The 23780-nt window shown below is 38.2% G+C and overlaps 2 protein-coding genes across 2 annotated transcripts in view; one reads left to right on the forward strand and one right to left on the reverse strand.

Annotated features, from left to right (window-relative positions):
* Nucleotides 1–1024: 1024 nt before the first annotated feature.
* Nucleotides 1025–15926, forward strand: LOC126416359 (40S ribosomal protein S12). The gene is made up of 5 exons (XM_050084040.1): nt 1025–1083; nt 1179–1248; nt 1362–1496; nt 12709–12913; nt 15812–15926. Exons 2-5 carry the CDS (start codon nt 1232–1234, stop codon nt 15878–15880), a joined length of 426 nt encoding a protein of 141 aa, XP_049939997.1. The 5' UTR covers nt 1025–1083; nt 1179–1231; the 3' UTR covers nt 15881–15926.
* A 95-nt stretch (nt 15927–16021) lies between these two features.
* LOC126416358 (zinc finger MYND domain-containing protein 10) overlaps nt 16022–23780 on the reverse strand; it is an 88800-nt gene continuing 81041 nt past the window's right edge. Inside the window, exon 10 of the mRNA XM_050084039.1 lies at nt 16022–16173. Coding sequence (XP_049939996.1) covers nt 16089–16173 — 85 coding nt within the window. The 3' untranslated portion in view covers nt 16022–16088. The remainder of the gene's footprint in view (nt 16174–23780) is intronic.

Below are 23780 nucleotides of genomic sequence, written 5' to 3' on the forward strand. Positions count from 1 at the left end.
GAAACTTTGGGTCTGGCTGTGAGTCATGCACAGATAGCCAAATGATAAGGCAACCGCTCGTGATAAGCGGGAGATCCGGGCCCGAGTTCCGGTCTGGCACAAATTTTCATTGTCGTCATTCCATTCTACAACTAATGGTAGTCATTATTCGCAATTTGTCGTCATTCCATTCTACAGCTGATGGTAGTCATTATTCGCAATTGAGAATTCATCTGACGTGTTTAGTAACGGCTGTATTCGTCGCAGTGCATCATCAAAGTAACACCGGCACTACAATATCGTAACACATAACAACGTTACCAGATTTTAATCAGTTTGAAAACAAGACAGCGACATTCAGGTGAATCAATCAAGAGCAGGTAATGAATAATTAAATGCCAAACTAACGAAAAAGATCGTAATAAAATGACTGTAATTGTGAAATGGGAAATGTATTACAGAGACAAGCCCTGTCTTGGAGGTAGTAACATAGGTTGTCACAAGATAGCGCGACGGACGAAACCTGGAGAATTGGACAGAATCATGTTTGGGACATTTTAGTTCTTTATTAGATGTCGTTGTTACGCGAGGGCTGCACTCTAGAAGACATTTCATTCTGGGTTCCGCAGTTATTTTTTATTAAAACTCGCATAGCATTAAAATTCTGAGACAGGTCGTTGTGTACTGACAAGAGTCATTAGATCGTAGGACATGCAAAAGATCTCAACAGAAACCGAGATTTCCTTAACTACGATGTAGATTGTTCGAACAGTTGGAGTCGTTGGCCTATTCATAAACAGCCTTTGTGTAGTTACACTGTGAGCTGTTGATCACACAGGACGCCACACAACATAGATGCACAGCTTTCTTCGTGGAGTCAATTGAAAAAAATATGGGCGGAGATTAATGCCACAATGCAGATTATGGCATTAGAGTTGCGCGACTGTTATTTTAGATTGCTGTATGGAATTAGTTGTGGCGACACTTTTGTTGCATGTGTGAAGCTGGCATATACTATCGATTGACGCTACTTTGGTATTTGAAACTTCTATGTTGTAATCTTTGATGTCTTCCTTTCTGGGGTGTGCAAGGCGTCGTGTAAGTGTAAGTGCTGACCACGTCGTGAATATCCAATTTATTTGTCTTTGAGGTTTAAGCATCCGTAATATAACTACTACTAATAGCGTTTTATATTTTAGTGACGCCGTGAGGAGTTAAATATACATTATCCAGATCGTCTCATAAACACGTGATGTCGGACGTTGATACGTAAGTGTAAATAGTGGTGACTGTTTCTTTGCACATGGCTTTTAATGATCGTTTTCATCCTCTGATGTGGAAACTTTGATTTTTCTTTCATTGCCTCAATATTTTGTTGTCAGTGATGATGTCCCTTCAGCGGCACCCGTTGCCGGAGGAATGGACATAAACACTGCTCTTCAAGAAGTTCTGAAAACTGCGTTAACTAGTGGAACGCTAGCGCATGGTCTTCACGAAGCGGCTAAAGCACTAGACAAGTAAGTATAAAATTATTTGTATTTTTAACAGCTGACCGGAGACTTGGAACAATATCTTGTACAGATTTCGTCGTGAATACCAATGTTGTTCGCAGAGGTATCATATAGGTCTATGTCTTGTAACTTGCCGTTCGTGTATGAGAGAGTGTGTACTTGTTTTCTTGCCAGAATTTAATCGAGGACCACACGTGCGATGTGCTTGTGTGTGTTTGTGTGTTATGGTGCAGATGTTGGGAATACTTTCTCAGTGTTTGCGTCATTCGTGTTTAATCAGTACTAATCGCGCACTAGTTAGTTTCGTATTCCATGGATAATTATGCACGATAAATCGTAATGATGTGGAACGAGTCATTTTACATTCACATTGCAAGTAAGTTTGTAATTATGGATACATGCTGAACGTTTATTTCTTTTATGTATATATTTTTAAGAAGGCTACTTTGCAAAGGGAGTTCGGAGCGAAAGTTTAACATCGGTTCCTGGCACAGCAGCACCTCCCACCTCCTTTTTCTTGGAGCAACCTCGTTGTACTTTCGAAGATTTAATACATTGGTGCGACATAGAAGTGAAACGAAAGTGGATGGCGAGTCACTAGGACTAGGTAGATTCTTTTCGCTCATATATCGCACACCACGCACAACACCGCTCGTCAATCAACATTATACTATTCACCATGGATACTTATTACTGCGGCGCACCACATATTTACTTTAGAGTCGGTAACGAGTATAAACATCGCGGAGCGGCTCGAAGCTAACTGATACTCGTAAAATGATTTCCAAAATAATGTCGATCATCATTAATAGTTGTAAACACAGATTTCCAGTGTATTGATCAAAGAAATGTTCATTATAAATTATCAGATTTGTTTACGTGTTTCTATTTTCCATTTTTCTGTTTTTGTTTTTCAAACAATAGATTGCAGTTGAACAGGTGTTTCCTTAGCATTATTGGCATGTTTTTTATGTTTGAAGTTAACAGCTGTGACATATTTGTGATGTCTTATTCACCAGACACATACTGTTCGATTTTGTACAGGAAGCAATCTACACAGTTGGAGCACATGAAAGGATAGCAATAAATGGGAAGGGAATGAGGCAAGTTATGTAGCATATCTCTGACATGGCCTTCAGTCTGAAGAGAAGTTCCTTCGATAACAAATTGGCATTTCTTTGCTGCCACAGTGTGTCCTATCAATCAGTCTCCTTCTTTTAGCCAGTTGTGCCCCTAATTTCTTTCCTCCCCAATTTGATTCAATACTTCATTCATTACGTGGTTTACCCAACTAATAATCTTCAGCTTTCTTCTGTAGCACAACAATCTGATTTCTTGCAGGTGATAACAGCTGATGCCTTTCATTTTAGTTACGCATGTAACATATCACATTTATGACCACCATATTGACAAAATTGTAAAACTGCATGGAAGGAAGGCAATTGGCGACTGTTTCTAGAAACAAAGTATTGTCTGCACATTTTATCAAAAGCCCAAACTGGTAGTGGACTAAAAAATGTTCTAAGGTGCCTTTTAATTGATTTTTGTGACATCTTTAAATTTGTTCGCCTATATAAACTGTTATCTAAGAGTGCAATACCTACAATAAGAAATCATCAGAACTGCAGTAATGCACTCTACATCTGTACTCTGCAAACCACTGTGAGGTGCATGGCAGAGGGTGTCCCATTTTAACAGTAATTAGTTTCTTCCTGTTCCATTAATGTATGGAGTGTGGGAAGAATGATCGATTGAATGCTTCCGTGTGTGTGCAGGAATTATTCTAGTCCTATCCTCATGATCCCTATGTGAGTGATATGTAGTGAATTGTAGCATATTCCCAGTCATCAGATGAAGCTGGTTCTTGAAACTTTTAAAAGTATTTCTGGGATGGTTTACGTCCTTCATAAAGTGTCTGCCAGTTCAGTTGTTTTGGTATCTCTGTGGCACTCTCACCGATCAAACAAACCTGTGACCATTCATGCTACTTATCTGTATATGTTCAATATCGTGTATTAGTCCCTATTTGGTATGGGTGCAACACACTTGAACAATATTCTAGTATGGGTTGCACAAGTGATTTGTAACCAATCTCCTTTTTAGGCTGATTGAACATCCCCAGTACTCTATCAATAAACTGAACCCGTTATTCTATCAATAAAATTAAGTCTGCCATCTGTTTTACCCATGACTTAGCTTATGTGAACATTCCATTTCATACCCTTACAAAGTGCTACACACAGATATTAGTACTAGTTGGCCGATCTCAACAGTTACTCATTGATATTATAGGTGTAGGATACTGTTTTTTTGTTTTGTAAAGTGCAGAATTTTACATTTCTGGACATTTAGAGCAAGTTGCCAATCTGCACCACATTGAAATCTTATCAAGATCTGACTGAATATTTATGCAGCTTCTCTCAGATAGTATGTTATTATATGTAACTGCGTCATCTGCAAAAATCCTGATTTTACTATTGTCTGCAGGTCATTATAACAACATGAGCAGCAAGAATCCCAATGCACTTCCCTGTGGCACAGTCAAAGTTGTTTCTACATCTGACGACGACTTTCCATTCAGCATAACATGCTGTCCTCCCTAACTAAATGTCCTCAGTGCAGTCACAAATTTTAGTTGATACCCCATGTGATCGTAATTTTGACAATAAGTGTGTCATACGGAGTCAAATGCTTTTCAAAAATCAAAAACTACAGCATCTACTGATTGGCCTTGATCCAAAGCTTTCAGTGTGTCGTGAGAAAAGTGCGAGTTGGGTTTCACATGTTTTTGAAATCCTTGCTGTTGGCATTGAGGTGGTCAAGATACCTCATGTTAGAGCTCAAAATATGTTCTAAGGTTCTGCAACAAACTGATGTCAAGGTTATTGTATGGTAGTTTTGTGGATCACTACTACTACCCTTCTTGTAGATGAGTGTGCAGGGTGTATACGATCCGGGAAAAACCCGGGAATTTTTTCGGCCAGGAGAAAACCGGGAGAAACCTGGGAATTTTTTAGAATTCCGGTAATTTTTCATTGTTTTAGTTACCAGTTAAATTTTTGTGATTTTGACTGGTAAGAAGCAATACTCTATCGAAGGATATTACTGTATCCCGCTTTTGCAGAATAATACTGCAGCAACAAAACATGAACGAGGGAGGAAAAAAAACGAAAATGCGACTTGAGTCGCAAAGGAAATATGCCATATACAAACAACAACAAAACACTGTGCTCATACAAGTGTCTGCCAACCAAAGTGTGTCAAAGGCTTTAGGAAGAATATGCAGTGCTCCCTAACAACAAATTGCCTCTGATGAGCATGACATGAGAGCTGTTTACATTAGATTCATTTGAGCAGTTGTGGGCGGGCTCTTGCGCATGTGCAGTTGTCACATGTGAATAGTACCTTCTCCTACTTTTGGCTACAGATGTGTGGCTTGGTGTCACTATCTAAGTTGCTCCTGTTTGGAAATCGTAGATCCGGGGCTGATGCCCAGAACAGTCTGAGTTGTAATGGGGAGGTGGGTAGTCTCCATGTGACCTGTGTTTACGTTTAGTGATTTTGCTGTTTCCTCTTCGGTTATTGCTCTCATCTGTGGCCGGGAGCTACCAAATGAATTAAAATATGTTCGCATAATTACGGAAGGCTAAAATATGTTGTTAGTTTCAGGTTTTATTTCCACCTTTCTGACAGTCCAAGCATTAATCGCCTTGCAGAACAATGAAGTTATATTTGTCTGTTTGCTAAAGAGATTTGCTTTTATTAATCTTATGCGCTGAGGCAGTCAATTCATTTGAAACGAAGTGTTTAATTTCACACTGTTGGCTAGTTTCAACTGTTCGCTGCATTTCAAGAGCACGTTTTCCAACTTCTAGCTCGTATGGAATTGTGCCATAATAATGAACCAAACATGAGGTAATAGAGTACTGGACTCAAGAAAATTTACATCCGAATCTGGACATACGATTATGCACTTTAAGCCGAATTATGCATTTTAGTATGGTTCACGAAATTCCGATGCTCCTGAAGTATCCTCTGATGCCTTGTTTCTTTTATGACATAATGCAAGATCTTTTAATGCTTTACGCGTACGAACATGCGGGCTTCCTGCATCATCGTAGCTGCGCAGGCGCAGTGGCACCTGTTATCTGGCGCTCTCTGGCAACTGCTGAAACGAACCAATTTCTAGCAGGTCACAGGAAAATATTGCGAATGATGATTTGGAAAGTGTTACTTTCAAAGTAAATTTCCTTTTACGCACTTTCAAAGTAAACTTCCTTTTACGCAAGATGAACTATGTGCAAGAACGTACGATGAATTTCTTAGATCACAGAGCATTTATTTGACTCTCATTCAAAAATCAACTCTTTGAGGACGACCATCTAGAAGAATTCAAAGCCCAGAAGATCAGACATTTATGTTGTTGTTAAAAATTTTACTGGCACATTGTGTGATGTTTCTTAAAGTGTAACAAGCGCAAAAAGATCAGCATTATATGTGGAAGCTTAGCTTCTCTTGCAGCTTATTAATCTTAGAGACGAATATTATTTGTGAAAGCTTTGTTTTTCTTGTAGCAACACTGTCTATTAATTTCCACCATTAACTTTTCTTTTTTGTGTGTTCACGCTACTTAAGAGTGAACTTGCAATTGGTTGACTACATCATGTGTCCTATGCGGTCATCAGCTGGTGAGATCACGTGACATGAGCTATGACTGGCTCACAAAAGCCCATCGCAATCTCGATTTCATTGCTTCGGAAAGTAACATGCAGTGTTCGGTGGAATTAGAATTTATACCTCCGTAACACGGAAAAATGCAGCGTACATGTTGCTGCACATCAAAGATCTTTCCAATACGTGTTTATTTCCCCCCTGGGTTTCATGTTCTAAAGTGCCGGCAAATTCTACGTCTGTGTAGAAAACCATAAACGTTCTAAGGATTGATAAGTTTTACAGTGCCGAGGAAAAGTATACTGTCACTTAACACAGAAAAAGTACATTTTCAACCAGGAAATCTGGGAATTTTTTTTCCTTGTCCATGTATACACCCTGGTGTGACCTATACCTTTTACCAAGAGCTGGGCATTCACAAATTCAGTATAGAATCTGATGGGATTCCACTGGGGCCTGGAGCTTTGTTCATTTTTAATTATTTCAGCTGTTTCTCAACATCACGCCAGTAATATTTATTTCATTCATCTTTTCATAGGTACAACATTTTAATTGGGATTATTCTCCTGGGTTTTCTTTATAAAAGAACATTGGAAAAGATAGTTAAGCAATTCAGGTTTTGCTTTGCTGCCCTCAATTTCAGTTCCTGTCTGATTTGCAAGGGACAGGACACTAACTTTGGTGCTATTAACAGTTTTCACATATGACCTGATTTTCTTTGGGTTATGTGGAAGATCAGTTGACAATATTCTGCTGTGGTATTAATTGAAGATAGCGGTTGCTCTCTTAGCAGCCAAATGTGTTTCATTCAACATTTCTGTCTTATTTCCCTGTTTTGCTTTTTTTTTTAAGTTGGACTGGACTGTTGTACTGGGTACATGGCTATCTAATGTGTGGTCAGCTATTCTTCTAAACTTCAGCTGTAGTTCCTGTACATGTTGTGCCCAGCTACAAATTCCCCATTGAGATGTGACACTACTGATGTTTTTTTTAAAAAAGCTTATTGAACATGTATATCTTACTTCTTGTTTAAGCTGTCCTTCACACTTTGGTGGTCATTGTTGCCACAACCCCATCATGGTCACAGATACCAGTTTTGATGTGGACATCCTCAAAGAGGTCAGGTCTGTTCGTTGCCATTAGATGCAATATGCTTCCATCATGAGTGAGGTTCATAACTATCAGTTCTAGGTAGTTCGCAGAGAAGGCATTTAGTAAAGTTTCCCAGGGTATTCTATCATGCCCACCACTAACAAAACTGTAATCTTCCCAATTAAATGTGGGATGAGTAAAGTCTGCACCGATGATTGCAGTATGATTGGGTAACTTTCATGCAAGTGGACTGTTTTCTCGAAAGTTTTTGGTTACATCAGGGGGACAAGTGTGGTGGGCGATAGGAGGATCCAGTTATCATTTTATGCCCACCCTGATACAAACAACAAATGTATAGCATTTTGTAGTATTGTTACAGTAATGACCATGTTTACCCAGTTTCGAAACGTGTCCAATTAGAAATTGAACTTCATGAACGCTTGCGAGGGCTACATACATAGCCCACAGACTTCCAGCAACTATTTAAATGCCTTTGTGCTGTGGGAACTGGCATGCTGTTAGTGTGAGAGGGTTCTTACCAGAGGAATACAGGAAACAGTGGCACAGTGATGTGCCAATTTTTTAGACTAAATGACATTTTTACTCACTGGCCTACGTCTGTATCCCGCATGAGCATAGTAGTGTTAATACTGGCCTGGATTCTTACCTGAGCTCGATATTCGTTCAGTTGCTTGTTCTTACTCAAAAGGTGTGTTTAATTTTCCTGTAGGTGACATCTACCTTTCCCCTAGTTGTGCAAGATTCTACAGCCTTGCATTTTACTTGTAGCCATATTGAATTTTGTCGGTCCGTTCAACAGTTTAATTTGCTGTATTTTCTGTTTTCCTGTTTCATCAGTTAATTCAATATCTCCTCCTAGGTTTTGTTTTTTTACTCATGTGATCCCGTGTTGCATTCACTATTTCATCTCTTAGTTCTAGCCATTTGTCTTCTGTTGTAGTCCTTTCCCTCATTTCAGTACAGCATTGCCTGATCCCTCTGGAACCACCACCCTCTGGTTCTTTCAATTTATCCAGGTCCCATCCCCTTAATTTCCTATCTTTTCGCAATTTCTTCAGTTTCACTCTGCAGGTCATAACCAATAAATTATGAACAGCGTTCACATGCGCCCATGGAAATATTTCTCCGTTTAAAATCCTCTTACCATTATATAAATGTTATAGGAAAGTTCTTGTAGAAAGTAAATATTTAAGATTGAAGGAGATCACAGACCAAACAGAAGTAGTGTGAAGTGTTTGAAATGCTGGCATGTAGGGGCTTAGGTGTTTTTCTTTTTTTCCAGCTTGTCATAGGATAACTCCAAAAACTAGCATGTCTGCTTTCTTTTTTTGCTTATTGACAATTCAATGCTTGTGCTTTTCGGTGAGTGATCTCCCAACTAGAAATCTTCCATGTATAATCTTCTGAGTATAAAATTTTTTCGTGAAAGTAAGTATTAGTGATAATTAAATTACCTTCTTTCCCTTGTTCTACTACTGAATTCGTCAAGCTTCACAATTAAATTGTCTGAATAATTTCTTTCACATTGTCATATATTCTTTCAAGCTACTTGCCTGTGGATTGAGTTGACACGTAAATTTGCACTACAACAGATGGGTAAAGGTAGAAAAGGGCCAATGGTGTACTTACATGTTTTGTGCAGGAATGTTGTCAACATTTATGAGGTATGGTGGGACCAAAAGAATGTATGTCAGCTGTTTATGCAGCCAATGCAATAGCAGCAGGTAAGACATGTTTTGAACTAATACGTTCGGAAGAAAGGGTGCAATATTGGTGGATCAGTGTTGTTGTTTTTTGTTAAATTGATACACTTAAGTGTGCTCCCTCATATAGATTGTGTTCATTTCACCACCCCATTTGATACATGTTCATGTCCCTGCAATTAATCCACAAGACATTCACTGGCAACAGTCTTCTTTACAGCACTTGCTGGCATAATCACAAAATATTTCTCTCCAGACTCACTAACAAACTGAGAAACAACAAACAAGGCAATGGTTTCATTTTTGAGGCTAGAAGTAAATTGCCACTTCTCTCACCTCTCATTGGTTATGTCAAAGAATTATCGCAATGGCTCTGCCAAACTGACGTGTTGCCAACCTATGAGCAATACATAAACACTGCTGTGACTTCTGCTGCTAGCCCTGATCTTGACTCAGTATTTCTTCACTGTGGTGGTGTTCACTGTACTGTTTGTAGTAGGCTACATAGTTTAACCATATCTTTTTCTTTTTGTTTCATTTCAGAAACACATATAGGTGCACAGATAACATTTCATATTAGTCTTTGACCAAAATTTGGCCACTTCCAGTCCATTTTCAGTTGACACTGAAGCATGTGCTGGACAATCTGGACTTCTCCATGATAACACTTACAAGGGAACCTCCCCATCGCATCCCCCTCAGATTTAGTTAAAAGTTGGCACAGTGGATAGGCCTTGAAAAACTGAACACAGATCAATTGAGAAAACAGGAAGAAGTTGTGTGGAACTGTGAAAAAATAAGCAAAATATACAAACTGAGTAGTCCATGGGCCACATATGCAACATCTAGGACACCAGAAACCCAGGAGCGCCGTGGTCTCGTGGTAACGTGAGCAGCTGCAGAACGGGAGGTCCTTGGTTCAAGTCTTCCCTCGAGTGAAAAGTTTACTTTCTTTGTTTTTGCATAGTTATTATCTGTCCGTTTGTTCATTGACATCTCTGTTCACTGTAATAAGTTTAGTGTCTGTGTTTTGCGACCGCACCGCAAAACCGTGCAATTATTAGACAAAAGGACGTGCCTCTCCAATGGGAACCGAAAACATTTGATCGCAAGGTCATAGGAGGTCAACCGATTCCTCCACAGGAAAACACATCTGATATATTCTATGCGACACTGGTGACGGCATGTGCGTCACATGAGAGGAATATGTTGTTGACCCACCTATCTTGTACACTTGGCGAATGGGTAAAAAGATTCTTCTACCTTGCCCGATTTAGGTTTTCTTGTGGATGTGATAATCGCTCTCAAAAAAGTGATGAAAACATAAGAGTTTGTCACATAAACTGAAAATAAAACAATTAAATTTTTCACTCGATGGAAGATTTGAACCAAGGACCTCTCGTTCCGCAGCTGCTCACGTTACCACGAGACTACGGCGCTCCTTCGTTACCAATGTCCTTGATGTTGCATATCTTCCCATGAACTACTCAGTTTGCATATTTTGCTTATTTTTTTCACAGTTCCACACAACTTCTTCCTGTTTTCTCAATTGATCTGTGTTCAGTTTTTCAAGGCCTATCCACTGTGCCAGCTAATAACTAAATCTGAGGGGGTGCGATGGGAAGGTTCCCTTGTTAGTGTTGTTTTCTGTTGCCAGGTTAAACCTTGATGCGCCCACTTCTGATCTCAGACCATTCAAAGATTTCCAGATCATTCATTCCTCACCATTTCCTGGAGGCAGAGTTTCAGAAATTCTTTTCCAACTAGAGAGAAGGGAAGTCTTATCCCTTCAATGTTGCACCCTGGCAATTTCAGGAGTGGTAGTGCCTTTGATGTTCTAAGGAAATTCTTCCTTGACTTCAATCGCTGTGAAATTCAGTTTATGTCCATACAGAGGATGATTCCTATTTATTTATTTTCTGCAGTTTCTCTTCAAATGGGAGGTTGTGTTATTCCTCTAAGGCAGGAGCCGGTTTCAACCTACTTGTTATAATTCTGCAGGTGTCATTAAAAGCGACATTTGCCTGTTTGGCAGGTGATGAATTATACCAAACGGGACAAGTGTACTCTGCTGCAGAGTAAGCTGATGCCAGTGCAGACGTTCAGATGGTTTCAGGTTGACTACATCACTGTGATGTGGCCAGTTTTCTTAACGGATTATTCATGGTGGAAAATTTCAACTTGCTATTCATGCAGTGCATTCTCTTGAAAGTAAGATCTGTCCAGTGTCAGACCTGGGTATTTTGGAGTGTAGAAATGTTGCAACTCAACTTCTGACCATATCATCAGTTTACGAGTAGCTTTCCTATTTCTCAAATGAAAACCACACACTTGAGTCTTGGGTTTGGTTTAAGCTGATTTATATTATAGTATATTAATAGATCTTCAAGGGCATTTGTCAGGGTCTTCTCCAGTGATTAAAAGCCTGAGCTCTGAGTGGCAAGAGCAAGATCAGCAGCATACATGAAACTTTAGATGTTGGGGTCACAGGTTGGTCATTTGTATACATTTTGAGTAGGATTGGAGCCAAACTGCTTCCTCGGGAAGACCGTTTCTCTGTAGTTTCCATGCACTTGAAAGTCAACAGAGAATTAGGTTTTTCAGAATTGCTGTGATGAACCCAGTTAGGCCAGAATTGTAGGTTATATTGTGTACCTGTAGTAGTAGTAGTAGTAGTAGTAGTAGTAGCTGGTGGTTAAGTGTCATAGGTCGCTGATAAGTCGTTGACAAATACCACCCCTGTCGCTTTTAGAGCTTCAAACCCAGTTTCAATTAACTGCGTGAGATTCAACAGTTGTCTGGTGCAGCTTTTAATCCTGTATTGACCAAACCAGTAATCCCATTCTTCCTGTCACTGCACTTCAGTAATTCCCACAATATATAACTTCAAACTGTTTCGCTTTGTAAGTTCTCTAACCTACCTATTTCATGAAAGGATCTAGAGTTATAATCTTGAGTTGTCCCTGTCAAGAATTCTGTATTTGGCATATTTTACTTTCCAAATATTTTATCCGAGAAGATACTATGGCCATTACGCCATACTAAATTTATGTCCAGCCATCTAGATTTAGGTTTCTATGATTTTTGTGAATCAGGTTTTGAAATAATACTGCCAGCTTTGTTTGTCATCCTTGCTCCATTACAGTGTGTGCTCAGGCTCCAGTTATCCCATTATCAGGTATTTGGGCTGTGCTGCTTTTCTAATTTCACAATTGCCATGACATTAAACCTTTATCTTCCTTTTGCTCCCATACAGTGGAAAACAATCATTGAACCATTTTTAGAGCATAGTGGTAAAAATGAAAAAGTTATTGTAGACTGTTTTTGAAAAGAGGTTTGTGATTGTAATAAATTGTAGTATTGTTGCAGGGAATAACAGAAAGCTGCAGAATTTGAAACAAACACTTAAGATTCTTATGTTAATATTTGTGGTCTCTATCTGCTCTGAGTGTAGTTTTGTGACCTGTTGTCTTTATAAGAACACTCCAAAGCACGTTAATGTTGTTTTAGTTTTATGTTTAAATTGTGTTTATCAGATCCACACTATATTCTGTAAGTGAGCTTTTTTTTGTGCCAGTGATGAAAGTAAAAGGTCTCCCTCTTCTGAAGTGAAGTGTTACCCAAAAAATTACAGTAAATGTAGAGAGAACCTTTCTGATGGCATTTGATATTCTATTTATTATGTGGCTTTTCTGTAGTATTGAAAACTAATACTTTATTGTGAATTACAGGCGACAGGCACTGCTGTGTGTTCTCGCTGAAAATTGTGATGAACCAATGTATAAGAAACTGGTTCAAGCCCTATGTAATGAACACCAGATTCCTCTTATCAAAGTGGATAACAACAAGAAGCTGGGTGAATGGGCTGGGCTTTGCAAAATAGACAGTTCTGGGAAAGCTCGAAAAGTTGTTGGATGCTCCTGTGTTGTTGTGAAGGTAATGTTACACACATTTTTTTCAATGAATTTATGGTGAGTGCCAGAATGTGTATTTGTCAATGGCAGTTTGTGAAAAGACAGTGTTTCCTGTTTGACCAAGACTGTTGTAAAAATAATGCTGAGGATGTTTTAACGTATATTGGCCTGTTTACTGGCCTTTGCTGAAATCTGAATTCCTCAGATGGAAGTGCAATCATGGTAAAATAACCCCAAACATGGATGCTGTGTTACTGAGACTGGATTGATAATTGAGATGTACAGTGCATAGAAGGGAATTTGGTAACTGAGTAGCAGGTGCAATCTGTGTGCACCTATTGTTTGGGTGTGGCATCAGACTACTTAGATGTGATGTTTTCTCTTGTAAGGTATATTAGAAAATTGTCCATTGGGTTGAATGAAGAACAGTTGTAGGTGGATGAGACATATTTGGGAAGCAACAGAGAAAATTAGCAATGTTAGTATAGTAGATTTGTTAGCAATTCAAGCCTATAGTGTATCACTTTTCTTCCTAACATGAAAAGCATGACATTGGTTTTCACTTGGATTATGAGTTGCATTGAGTGGTCTGGAATGAGATCACATAGTGTAATTACCTCTGATTTCGACAATGAATGAAATTAGGCTCATCATGGTTCATAGTTTGATTCTAACGTAGAGTTTGTAGTTATCTGCAATGTGATTTTCTTTGTGGTTTTACTTGCCTTACTGTTCACTGCTGGTGTTCAGCATGAAGTTACAGGTCTCCTTATTGCAGGACACACACACACACACACACACACACACACACACACACACACACACACGGACAGAGTCCTTGCAGACTATAGGGTTGGAAAAGTGAGATATCTGTTTTAACTTTGGTGAAGGACACAACTTTATCACATCGTTATTACCATAGAATCAGTACCTTATCAGAAATTGTATGTTTAGGCTTTGCCATATTGTTCTGTGTTCAGGTTATGTAAGTGAAAGAGTTGGAGATACTCATATAAAGTAACTTCCATACACCTTTTGACATAAATCTAAAATGTTTTGTGCTTAGTTTTGAGCATGAAGTTTCTTTTATGTTGAAGAAATGTAGTATTTGAGTACTAATGTTAGGGAATCTGACAATTTTGTGTCAATAATGCGCTATATATTTGTTTCAATATTTTACTAGTCTTTAAAGTGTTTCATGTTTTATCATATAATTTGTTTTCTGGTTTTATTGAGTAAATTAACATTTTGTCAGTGTTTAGGTGGGCAGGTTGTCTTGATTGCTTGCATCACTTTCTGCAGTAGTGAAATTGCTGTCTGTATGTGATCTGTCTCTTTCATTTATACTTCCCTATATACATTTGTTCATTCAACACTGGTTACAGTCATCGAAACTGTAAGTCTGTGAAGATCTCTCAAGTGCCATAAGTACAGTGTCATCCTCTGACTTCTTCAATGTGTGCTTGCAGGCTGCAGAGGGAAGCAATTTTGTTAATATGAACAGCAATTGTTTAAATGAGTCTTGAGTAGGTTCCTTTCCAGTTCTGTCTTATCAGGTGTGCATTCTTCGTGTTGGCCAAGAAACAGAATTTCATGTTTACAATACAATGAGGAGGACAAGTTGCCACAGTGTAAAGAAGTGATGTTGAGTTGTAGACAGACAATGAAAAGACTGTTACACATTCTTAAAAAATAAAAATGGGCGCGTGCGCACACATTCTTAGAAGCAAGGAAAAAGCAAACACTGTGTGCATGCATTACTGCTGTCTATGCCCACTCTGGGCAGAATGGCTGGTGTGTGTGTGTGTGTGTGTGTGTGTGTGTGTGTGTGTGTGTGTGTGTGTGTGTGTGTGTGAGAGAGAGAGAGAGAGAGAGAGAGAGAGAGAGAGAGAGATGCTGCTGATTTTCTAAACAAGGCTTTGGCCAAAAGCTGTGTGTGTAAGTGTGTTTATTGTGCATGTGCAAGTTGTCATAGCACTCTATCCTTTTCATAGTATTGTTGACATTCCAATGTGGACTTCCCATTGTTTGGAATTACATGTTTCCTGGAGATGGTGTTTGGGTGCCACAGTAATAGCAGATGCTTGTGGGCAGAATAGGTATGAATGTTTTTCTTGATGCAGATTTTGAGAACTCTGAATTCTGGTTGTAGAGTTTTAGAATTTTTTTGTAGATGGTTGGCAAACCCTCAGGTGAACAGCATTGTTGAAGGAAGCTATTGTGAACTATACAGAAAGTTTTTATTTGTAGAAAATCAGTAAAGACATTTTATGCAAATACTTTGTTGGATGGTTTAAATATTTTAGATTCCATATACATAGGTGTTTCTGTAAATCACTTACACATCCATTGAAAAGGACATTATTGATTTTCTTTTTCATTAATGTCCAATCCTAGATAAAGTGTAGTTCATTATTTATTGTGTCAAGAGTGACAGTAGACCATGATCTTGGTTTTAAACCACAATTTGATTAAGGTAATATTTATACCATTTTCATAAATTTGTTCTGTGATCTATGCCTTTCTTGTAATGTAGTATATTAAAAATGAGTGAATAATTTTAGATGATGTAAATACTGTGGAGATGGAGATACATTAAAGGATTGAAAATGTAAATAAGATATGTATTCATGTGATTGTCTTACTTATGTACTAACCACTGTTGTGGTTTTTTTATTGATTCAGTAAATTTACATTAGTTAGAGCCATTACAAGCACTTAATCACCATACTTAGTACATAAAGAAATACAGTAAGGTATAATGAAATGATGATCTGAAGGCGGCTCCCTCTTCTGAGGTGTTACCCAAATATATACAATGTGCTGTGAAAGCCTTTCTGAAGTATTTGATAATTATGTCTTATGTATCTATGTTAGGCAAAAAGTATGTACTTTTCAGTGCACAAACCTTTTGTTTCAGGATTACGGTGAAGAGACTCAAGCATATGATGTCCTGAAAGAATATCTTAAGCAAACGAGAGAACCATAAAATATTTTTTTGTACAAAGGATGTATTAAAACAAAACAAAAAAATGCATTTTGTTTCATTGCTACACCAAAAATCCTGCTAAATAAATGGCATGTAAAATGTCTTCGTAGCAGCCCATCTGTGGCTGTTTGGTTGAAAACATATTTTGTTAGTATATGCAAATTACAAGGTAAAGCATTTACTTTTGTTGCAGTGGTGATACCTGCAATTAATTCACACTCAATTTCTGGAATGATTCAGAAAGTTTATTGCATGTAGTTTTGTGTGTTGGCCAGTTTTTTACTTGGCATTCCCTGAAAAAAAGCAGATATATTTGTACCTGTTGATTCACAGCACACTCAGTTGTAAATCTAACATTGTTGTTAAAATAGTATCAGTGGGAAAATTAGAGAAAACTTGAGACAGAGTGACTTTTAGTCCTAACCTCTGCAAGTAAAATTCCTGTTTGTGCCCACATGAAGTACAGAAAACTAGAGGTTTTGGAACTTTCTTCACTTGTACAGGAAAGAGCAAGCTGGGATCTCTCATCTACTCTAATTGTACCTTCAGTTATTTTATTTTACTTGCTTTCCATTTTTTGTAAATTTTCTAAGTAGTATACAAGGTAGGTACTCATATAATTAGAAACCCCAACCATTCTCTTGCCCTTTAAATTCAATATTAAACACTTTTTTTTACAGTGTGGTGATGCAACTAGTTTTACTGTAGAATCCGTTCATCAAAATATGACTTCATTTTTTTGTGAGCTGGTATGTATTTACGGTCTTAGTGACACAACTCGCCAGGAATGCTGACATTCCAGTGTTTCAGTAACACATTTCAGTTTCTGTGAAACTAATTAATTTATGAGATAATTAACAGATTTCAGGAGCAGTTTCTTTTTCTGTTGCAGATTTTGTTTTTGTACTCGTTAGATTCTGACCTCAGCCATTTTACTTTTGTTAACCTAATTTTTATGCACAGAATAACATACTGCAGTAATGAAGCCTCTAAAAGTTTTGCATTATGTACAGGCTGTGTGTAATGGCTGTCTCAAAGTTGTAAACACACAGAATCTTGTGTACTAGCTTTGAAAAGTTCTTCAGGTAACTTCATTTCATGTGTAAACATGAATTGGCAGTACTTCGTTTTAATCTGTTTATACTTTGTAATGTCTCCATGTCAACTGAATACATTTCTTTGATTATCTGGCTTTGTCCAGCTTACTGTGTCCACTAATAGTAGAGTTCAATACCAACTTGAATATTTATCTGACTGACTTTGTGTAAAAGTGCACTGTGATTTTATAGGGCATTACGATTGGAGCGGGTGTGTGTCTGCTTGCATGTAAATATTTGATGTGCAACCAAATCTTACCAGGTGTTTTTTTAATGAATCCAAAAAAGCCCCACATTACTTAGAAAGCAGTTTACAGTTAATGTAAAAGACTTAATCACATAGAATCAGGAGGATTAATGGACGATACAGATAGACACCATCGCACAGTGTGAACAACCTTCTATAAAAGGTAGGACCACACTTGAAAGACACTAGTGACCTGCTCCAAATTCACATGGATAACATGTCTGTTGTAGTGGTATAAATTACATACAGGAACAATCTTTGTGAATGTTTTTATTAGTGAAAAAACTGTATCTAACTATTACAGTAGTTCTATATAAAAAAGATGAGGTGACTTACCGAACAAAAGCGCTGGCAGGTCGATAGACACACAAACATACACACAAAATTCAAGCTTTCGCAACAGACTGTTGCCTCATCAGGAAAGAGGGAAGGAGAGGGGAAGACGAAAGGAAGTGGGTTTTAAGGGAGAGGGTAAGGAGTCATTCCAATCCCGGGAGCGGAAAGTCTTACCTTAGGGGGAAAAAAGGACAGGTATACACTCGCACACACGCACATATCCATCCACACATACAGCTTGTGTCCTGCTTGTGTCTGTATGTGTGGATGGATATGTGCGAGTGTATACCTGTCCTTTTTTCCCCCTAAGGTAAGTCTTTCCGCTCCCGGGATTGGAATGACTCCTTACCCTCTCCCTTAAAACCCACTTCCTTTCGTCTTCCCCTCTCCTTCCCTCTTTCCTGATGAGGCAACAGTCTGTTGCGAAAGCTTGAATTTTGTGTGTATGTTTGTGTTTGTTTGTGTGTCTATCGACCTGCCAGCACTTTTGTTCGGTAAGTCACCTCATCTTTTTTTATATATAATTTTTCCCACGTGGAATGTTTCCTTCCATTATATTGATATTACAGTAGTTCCTGAGATTAGCCTACGCATACAGATAGAAAAATATGGTCTGGGACTTTCCTTTGGTAATATGTGTAGATGATAAAAATACACTAATGTACCATCAAAGATTTTACGAAATGTTTTTCATAAGACATTTGATAAAGTTCTTTACAGTGCAATATGAGATAAAGTGGAATATTTTCATGAAAGATCTTTTTACATCAGATGGGGAATAGGTCTTGAGTCATCAGCCAATTGACACGTGCTGCTGGATAAAGGCCTCCTAGATTTTTTTGAAGCATTAATGTAGTTATACTCCTGCATGGATTTTGAGTCATCCATCTGATCTTTACTTCAGTCCTTGAATCTTGCAAAGAGCTTGTTTGATTTTCCTGGCTTAGTCATACAACCCATTTCACATCTCATTATGGCCATAATTACACATTCCATTCAATCCATTACCAGATCCATATGGTTTCCTTTCTCCTAGTAATTACTAATGTACATCTTGTGATTATTTGCTAAACAACAATCAGTTCTAGGATGATTTTACAATGAAAGTAAAGTGTGTCACTATCATTGATCAAGGCTGGTTGCACACTGATAATAAGCTTTCCTTATTACACTATTAAGAGTGAGGACAATGAGCTCAAACTTACACAAAATGGGCCAGTAGGCAATGGAGGTCTGCCCTCTCTTCATAGTGAATAAAATACAAGCAGTCTGATAGGCTTGCCTAATACATGAGGAAAATTTGGTCATTTAAGTTACATCACTTGTTTTGTGCATGTACAACAAAGAGGATGATACGAGACTGAGAATATTTCACTGATTTGTCAGAAAATGAAAGTCCAGTGTCATTTGTTCTCAGTATATTAGTTCCAAAAAGCCAAAATACAGTCAGCCTGATTTGCCATTTAAAGAAGAATGAAATATTTCAAGGCAATTGGCTAGTATCTCTTTTGTGGGTATGAGAGCGTGTTACTCATTTTCTATGGGACATTGTTTTTATTATATTTACATTGGGTGAAAAACTTAAAGATTGTGTCATTATAAGCATATTATTTATGCATTAGCTCAATTTTATTTGTACGAACCTTGTGTAGCTACTTTTTGTTTACCTACCAGTGCTGTATCTCCATGTACATAAAGTGTAATAATGTATTCAAACATCTGGATATCTCAGCTTTGGAACTTGTTTAGAAGACCAATCATGGTGTTAAGTGCACTGCAGATTGTAAGTACTGTGCTATTTATTTCCCATTTTGGAAGTACGAAAAGGAATTCGGCCACTTAAAAATGCTATGTTCAAGGCCTGCAGCTACAATGGGGTGTCTGGATGTGCGTTTTTAGTTTGTTGTGCTGTGAAGGAAAGAGTGTGGTTGACCTTTGTAGTTGTGGCACAAGGTTTTAAAGCATCATATATACAAGTACATTTTGTTCCAGCACCATCTCCAATGAGACACTGTCGTCTTGGTCAAAAGTTCCTGTGCTTGGCCCTACAGTTTATTATTTTCTTTTGAATGATCTTTTTTTACACTCACCCCGAGCGTAGATAAATGTGGATGGGACCTCTTCCGTAATTCTGTTGATTCGCACGATAGAAATTTTGAAGGAAAATGCTATGGATGGGTAAGATCAGGGTTGCCACAGGTTCTGGAAATCAGGGAATTTCAAACTTACCAGGAAAATTTGAAGGAAAAAACTGATAAAATGTAATTTTTGTCTCAGTAGATGAAATGGTTTGTTTACTGAGGTGTCAGACATCGTAGTCAGCTGGGTGCAGCTGAGTAAGTGTGCCACTCCCTTATTACCACTGCTTCTCTCCTACCACTCCCCTCAGCTTGCAGTTAGTGCTGCCACCACTTCTTGCCCCTAGCCTAGCAGTGCTGATGAGAGGCAGTGAGGCTGAGGAGAAGTTTTGTTCGGATCTGTTTCTCAGATGCAGTGGCTGGAGGCGTCAGTGCACTAGTTGTCTGAATGTTTTTTTCCTGGCAAAACCTGTGGCTGAAAATTTGGTTGTGACCCTGTGATTCTTTCCTACCTGCCTGTCTGCTGCTCAGCAATTGTCTTCACGGTGAGTTGCTACCTATTGTCATTATTATTGATTCTTGAGTATTTGAACAAGTTATCTGTTGCATGGATTGATCACCATGGTGTCATTTCAACGTGTCTGTGGCTCATGAATAGCTGGCTACACGAATGGATTTCCGCGATGGGCCAAAACCGCATGCTGTTTCTGAGGGTATCTATAATTGATGGGGCCTGCCAATCTGAAGCCATTCGGTTCCCACTAATGTGGAGGCCCTGCCTGTTCGGTTTAGTCTCACCGATCTACCTGCATGCCAGGTCGATTTGTGTGTTGTGTAATGCAGCAGATTTTCATCACTTATCCATGTGCCCAGGTCTGCAGTACTCCTCAGCATGCCAGAGGCCATGGTCAGCGGCTTTTAGGAATTGTGACTGTCTCACCGCAAGTATGTTTTACAGTGTGGCGTTTTATAGACATTTTATTTGTTCTAGTACATTTTGGCACTTTAAGAGTAGTTTATATGTTACAAATTACAGACGTTAATAAGAAAAAATTGTCAGTCGCTGGCAGTTTATTTGCTATGACAATGATAAATCACAAAATACTTCCAAGAGAACAGCTATAATACTGTGGGTAATAACAGACAATAACAAATATAGCAGAAACATTTTATTTGCAGTCACCTACAGTGTTTACACAATTCTTCCCCGCCTTGTACACTTTTTTCTGAGCTTATTTCTGAAATTGGTAAAGGTACTTTTAATCTGCCTTGCGACTCCAAGAAAATGGTATTTTTGTCCCCACGTGTGTTTTGTTTTATTGAAATAAAATATCAGTGGTTTTAATGAAATGCAGATCCTTTGGCTTGCTTTCTCCATCTAAAAGCTGTTCATTACAAAAGATGTTGATGTTAAGTACTTGATATTTTTGCTCACACCAGGAAACGCCATCTGAATGCAAGTTTTTGTAGCTCGTCTTTTCACTATTTTCTTGTACTGTAGCTGCAAAGATACATTCTTAACTTACCCTTGAGATCTCAAAATTTGTCAGGGAAAAATGTGAAAACTTACCTGGAAAGCAGGGATATACCAGGGAATTTCATTTACAAAAACTTGTGGCAACCCTGAAGATGTTTCTGTTGCCAAGAGTTGGAAAAAATATGATTAAAATTGTGATTTATCAATATTTCATGCCAGTTTAAGAACAGATGGAGAAACATTAGGGATTCTTCGGAAAAATAAGAGGGGTGTTCAATAAGGATGCAACACCCCAGTTGAAAAATGCTGAATCTGCTGTGGCACATTGTGCCTTATTTCTGCTTCGGGCCCTCTAGTTTCATTAATTAACCATAGGTGATAGTGCTATATGTAGCCTTCAGAATGGCACCTGCAATGGAGGCGGATTCCAAGCAAAGAGCTGTCATTGAGTTTCTTTTGGCAGAAAACCAGGCTTCATAGGCTCTTGCAGAATGTCTGCAGAGACCTGGCAATAAACAAAAGCATGGTGGTTGTATGTCATTGCAACAATCGCGCACAAACCTGTCTGATCTCCTGTGTGCCAGCCAGCCACTTGCAGATATGACGCCAGGAAACAGAAGAAACAAGTTCATTGTGTTTGTTGCCACAAAAATACAAACTTATCGTTGTCAATGACAATGAAAGGGCCCACAAGTCTGCACACCCGAGAGGAGCTCACAAAACTTCGTTGACCTGTTCTATCTCATCTACCCTACAGCCAGATCTCACACCTTCTGCCTTCCAATGAAAGATGCACTTCGCAGAAAGCAGTTTGTGGATGATGAAGTTACTGATTCAGCAAGATGTTTGCTCTGACATAGACCAGTAGAGTGGTACCATGTGGGCATACAGGCCCTCCCAGTAAGGTGGGATAATGCCGTGACACTGAACAGAGATTACGTTGGCAAACAGGGTCTTATAGCCAATAATGGGCAGTAAAAGGGTGTATTGGAGTCCTTAATAAACCCAACCTGGTTTCAGAAAAAGTGTTGCGTTACTTACTGAATGTCGCTCATAGAAGAGAAAACTTGGAATGTAATAGTCATCAAAACCAAAGGCATGAATTCTTTATCACCACTTGGCTTTTCTGGAGACAGTTCAATGTGAAAGTATGTAAATTTGATTTTAAGCATACCCCTTTTATCTGCTAATAATTTTCACTTCTTTGCCTTTTGGCATAATAAATTTGGAAGAAATATTTTGTTGCAGATCTGTCTGCAGTATTTGATATAATAAAAAGATACGGTTTGTATTTCTTCAGACACTAACTGGTAACAAAAATGACACAAGCTGAAACCATATCACATAATTTACAAAAGCCTGAAATAGAGATGCGAACTCCATTAAATTTTCAGGTTAAACTGACAACTTCCATACATGTAAATCATTTGCCTGAACTTAGCAGTGCAAAAATATGAGACAAAGATTAGTGCTGAGGATAACATGCTTCTGCAGAATTAAAAATAAAACACTTTGAGGCAACTGGGATGGAAGGTGATGTAGAATTATTTCTACTGAGCATCAGTATGGTTATGAGGACATTCCACTCCACTATTTCAGTTGAGTAAAAAAAAAACCACTCAAGAAGTTTGTTATTTAAAGTAAGTGTTGCTTAATTTTTACATCTTATAAGTTTCTCAAAAAGTTGCTGGGCCTTTCAATGAATACTGTCAGTGTTGCCACAAGTTTCCCCAAGTGAAATTCCCTGATTTCCAAACAAGTTTAAGCATTTTTTCCTGACAAATTTTGATATCTCAAGGGTAAGTTAAGCTGTGAATTGACAATGTCTTTGCAGCTATGGTACAAGAAACAATAGTGCAAACGAGGAAATACCTTAAAAAAAACTTGCAAACAGATGGGCTATCTTGATGTGAGAAAAATCTTAAAGTACTAATATCAACTTCTTTTGTAATGAACTGTTTTTAGATGGAGAAAGCAAGCCAAATGGTATGTGTTTCAAGACCACTGATATTTTATTTCAATAAAACAAAACGCATTTGATAACAAAAATATGCATTTCCTTGGAGTTGCTAGACAGATTTAAAATACCTTCACTGTTTTGAGAAATAACCTCAGAAAAAGTAGGCTTCCTTAACCCTTTCAGACCTGGTCACAATTGTGTACATAAAGTTTGTTCACTAATATTTCACTGACAAGAAATGTCAGGTGCATCAAAACTCACTGTACACATTTGTGTAGGTTTATTTTTAGCCATGCTCCAGCAGCTGCTGCTCTCTTGTGAGCAGTCTGTGAACCATGTAGTAAAATATACTCTCTGGTGTTGTCTCTCCGTGGGAAGCTATTACTCATTGACTTTATTGCTCTAATAGTCACACTGTGGGTTGTTAATGTTTTGTGTGGTTTCCTTCTTTTGGAAACATTGGACATTCTTTCAGTGGAATTTTCACCAATTTCTTTCAGTTCATATTTGTGTTATTTAACAGGTAAGTTTAATGTACACATTTGTGTACAACAGGTGCTTAATAGTGCGAAATAGGAAACATAACTAAAAATTTGTTTCAGCTTTATTTGCATGGCTATGTTAGTTATGTGTGGTACTTTTTTCAGTACCAGCAGCAAGGAGGAGAATAACTGACCAGTACACATGATTTTATTTTATATTTCT

The sequence above is a fragment of the Schistocerca serialis genome, chromosome 8 (genome assembly GCF_023864345.2).
Source record: "Schistocerca serialis cubense isolate TAMUIC-IGC-003099 chromosome 8, iqSchSeri2.2, whole genome shotgun sequence".
Taxonomy (NCBI): Eukaryota; Metazoa; Arthropoda; class Insecta; order Orthoptera; family Acrididae; genus Schistocerca; species Schistocerca serialis.

Excerpts from the sequence above, each read along its gene's own strand:
- LOC126416359 (XM_050084040.1), top strand. Across the intron at positions 1,497-12,708 it reads GCGGCTAAAGCACTAGACAA|GCGACAGGCACTGCTGTGTG; the intron begins GTAAGTATAAAA and ends TGTGAATTACAG. Across the intron at positions 12,914-15,811 it reads GCTCCTGTGTTGTTGTGAAG|GATTACGGTGAAGAGACTCA; the intron begins GTAATGTTACAC and ends CTTTTGTTTCAG.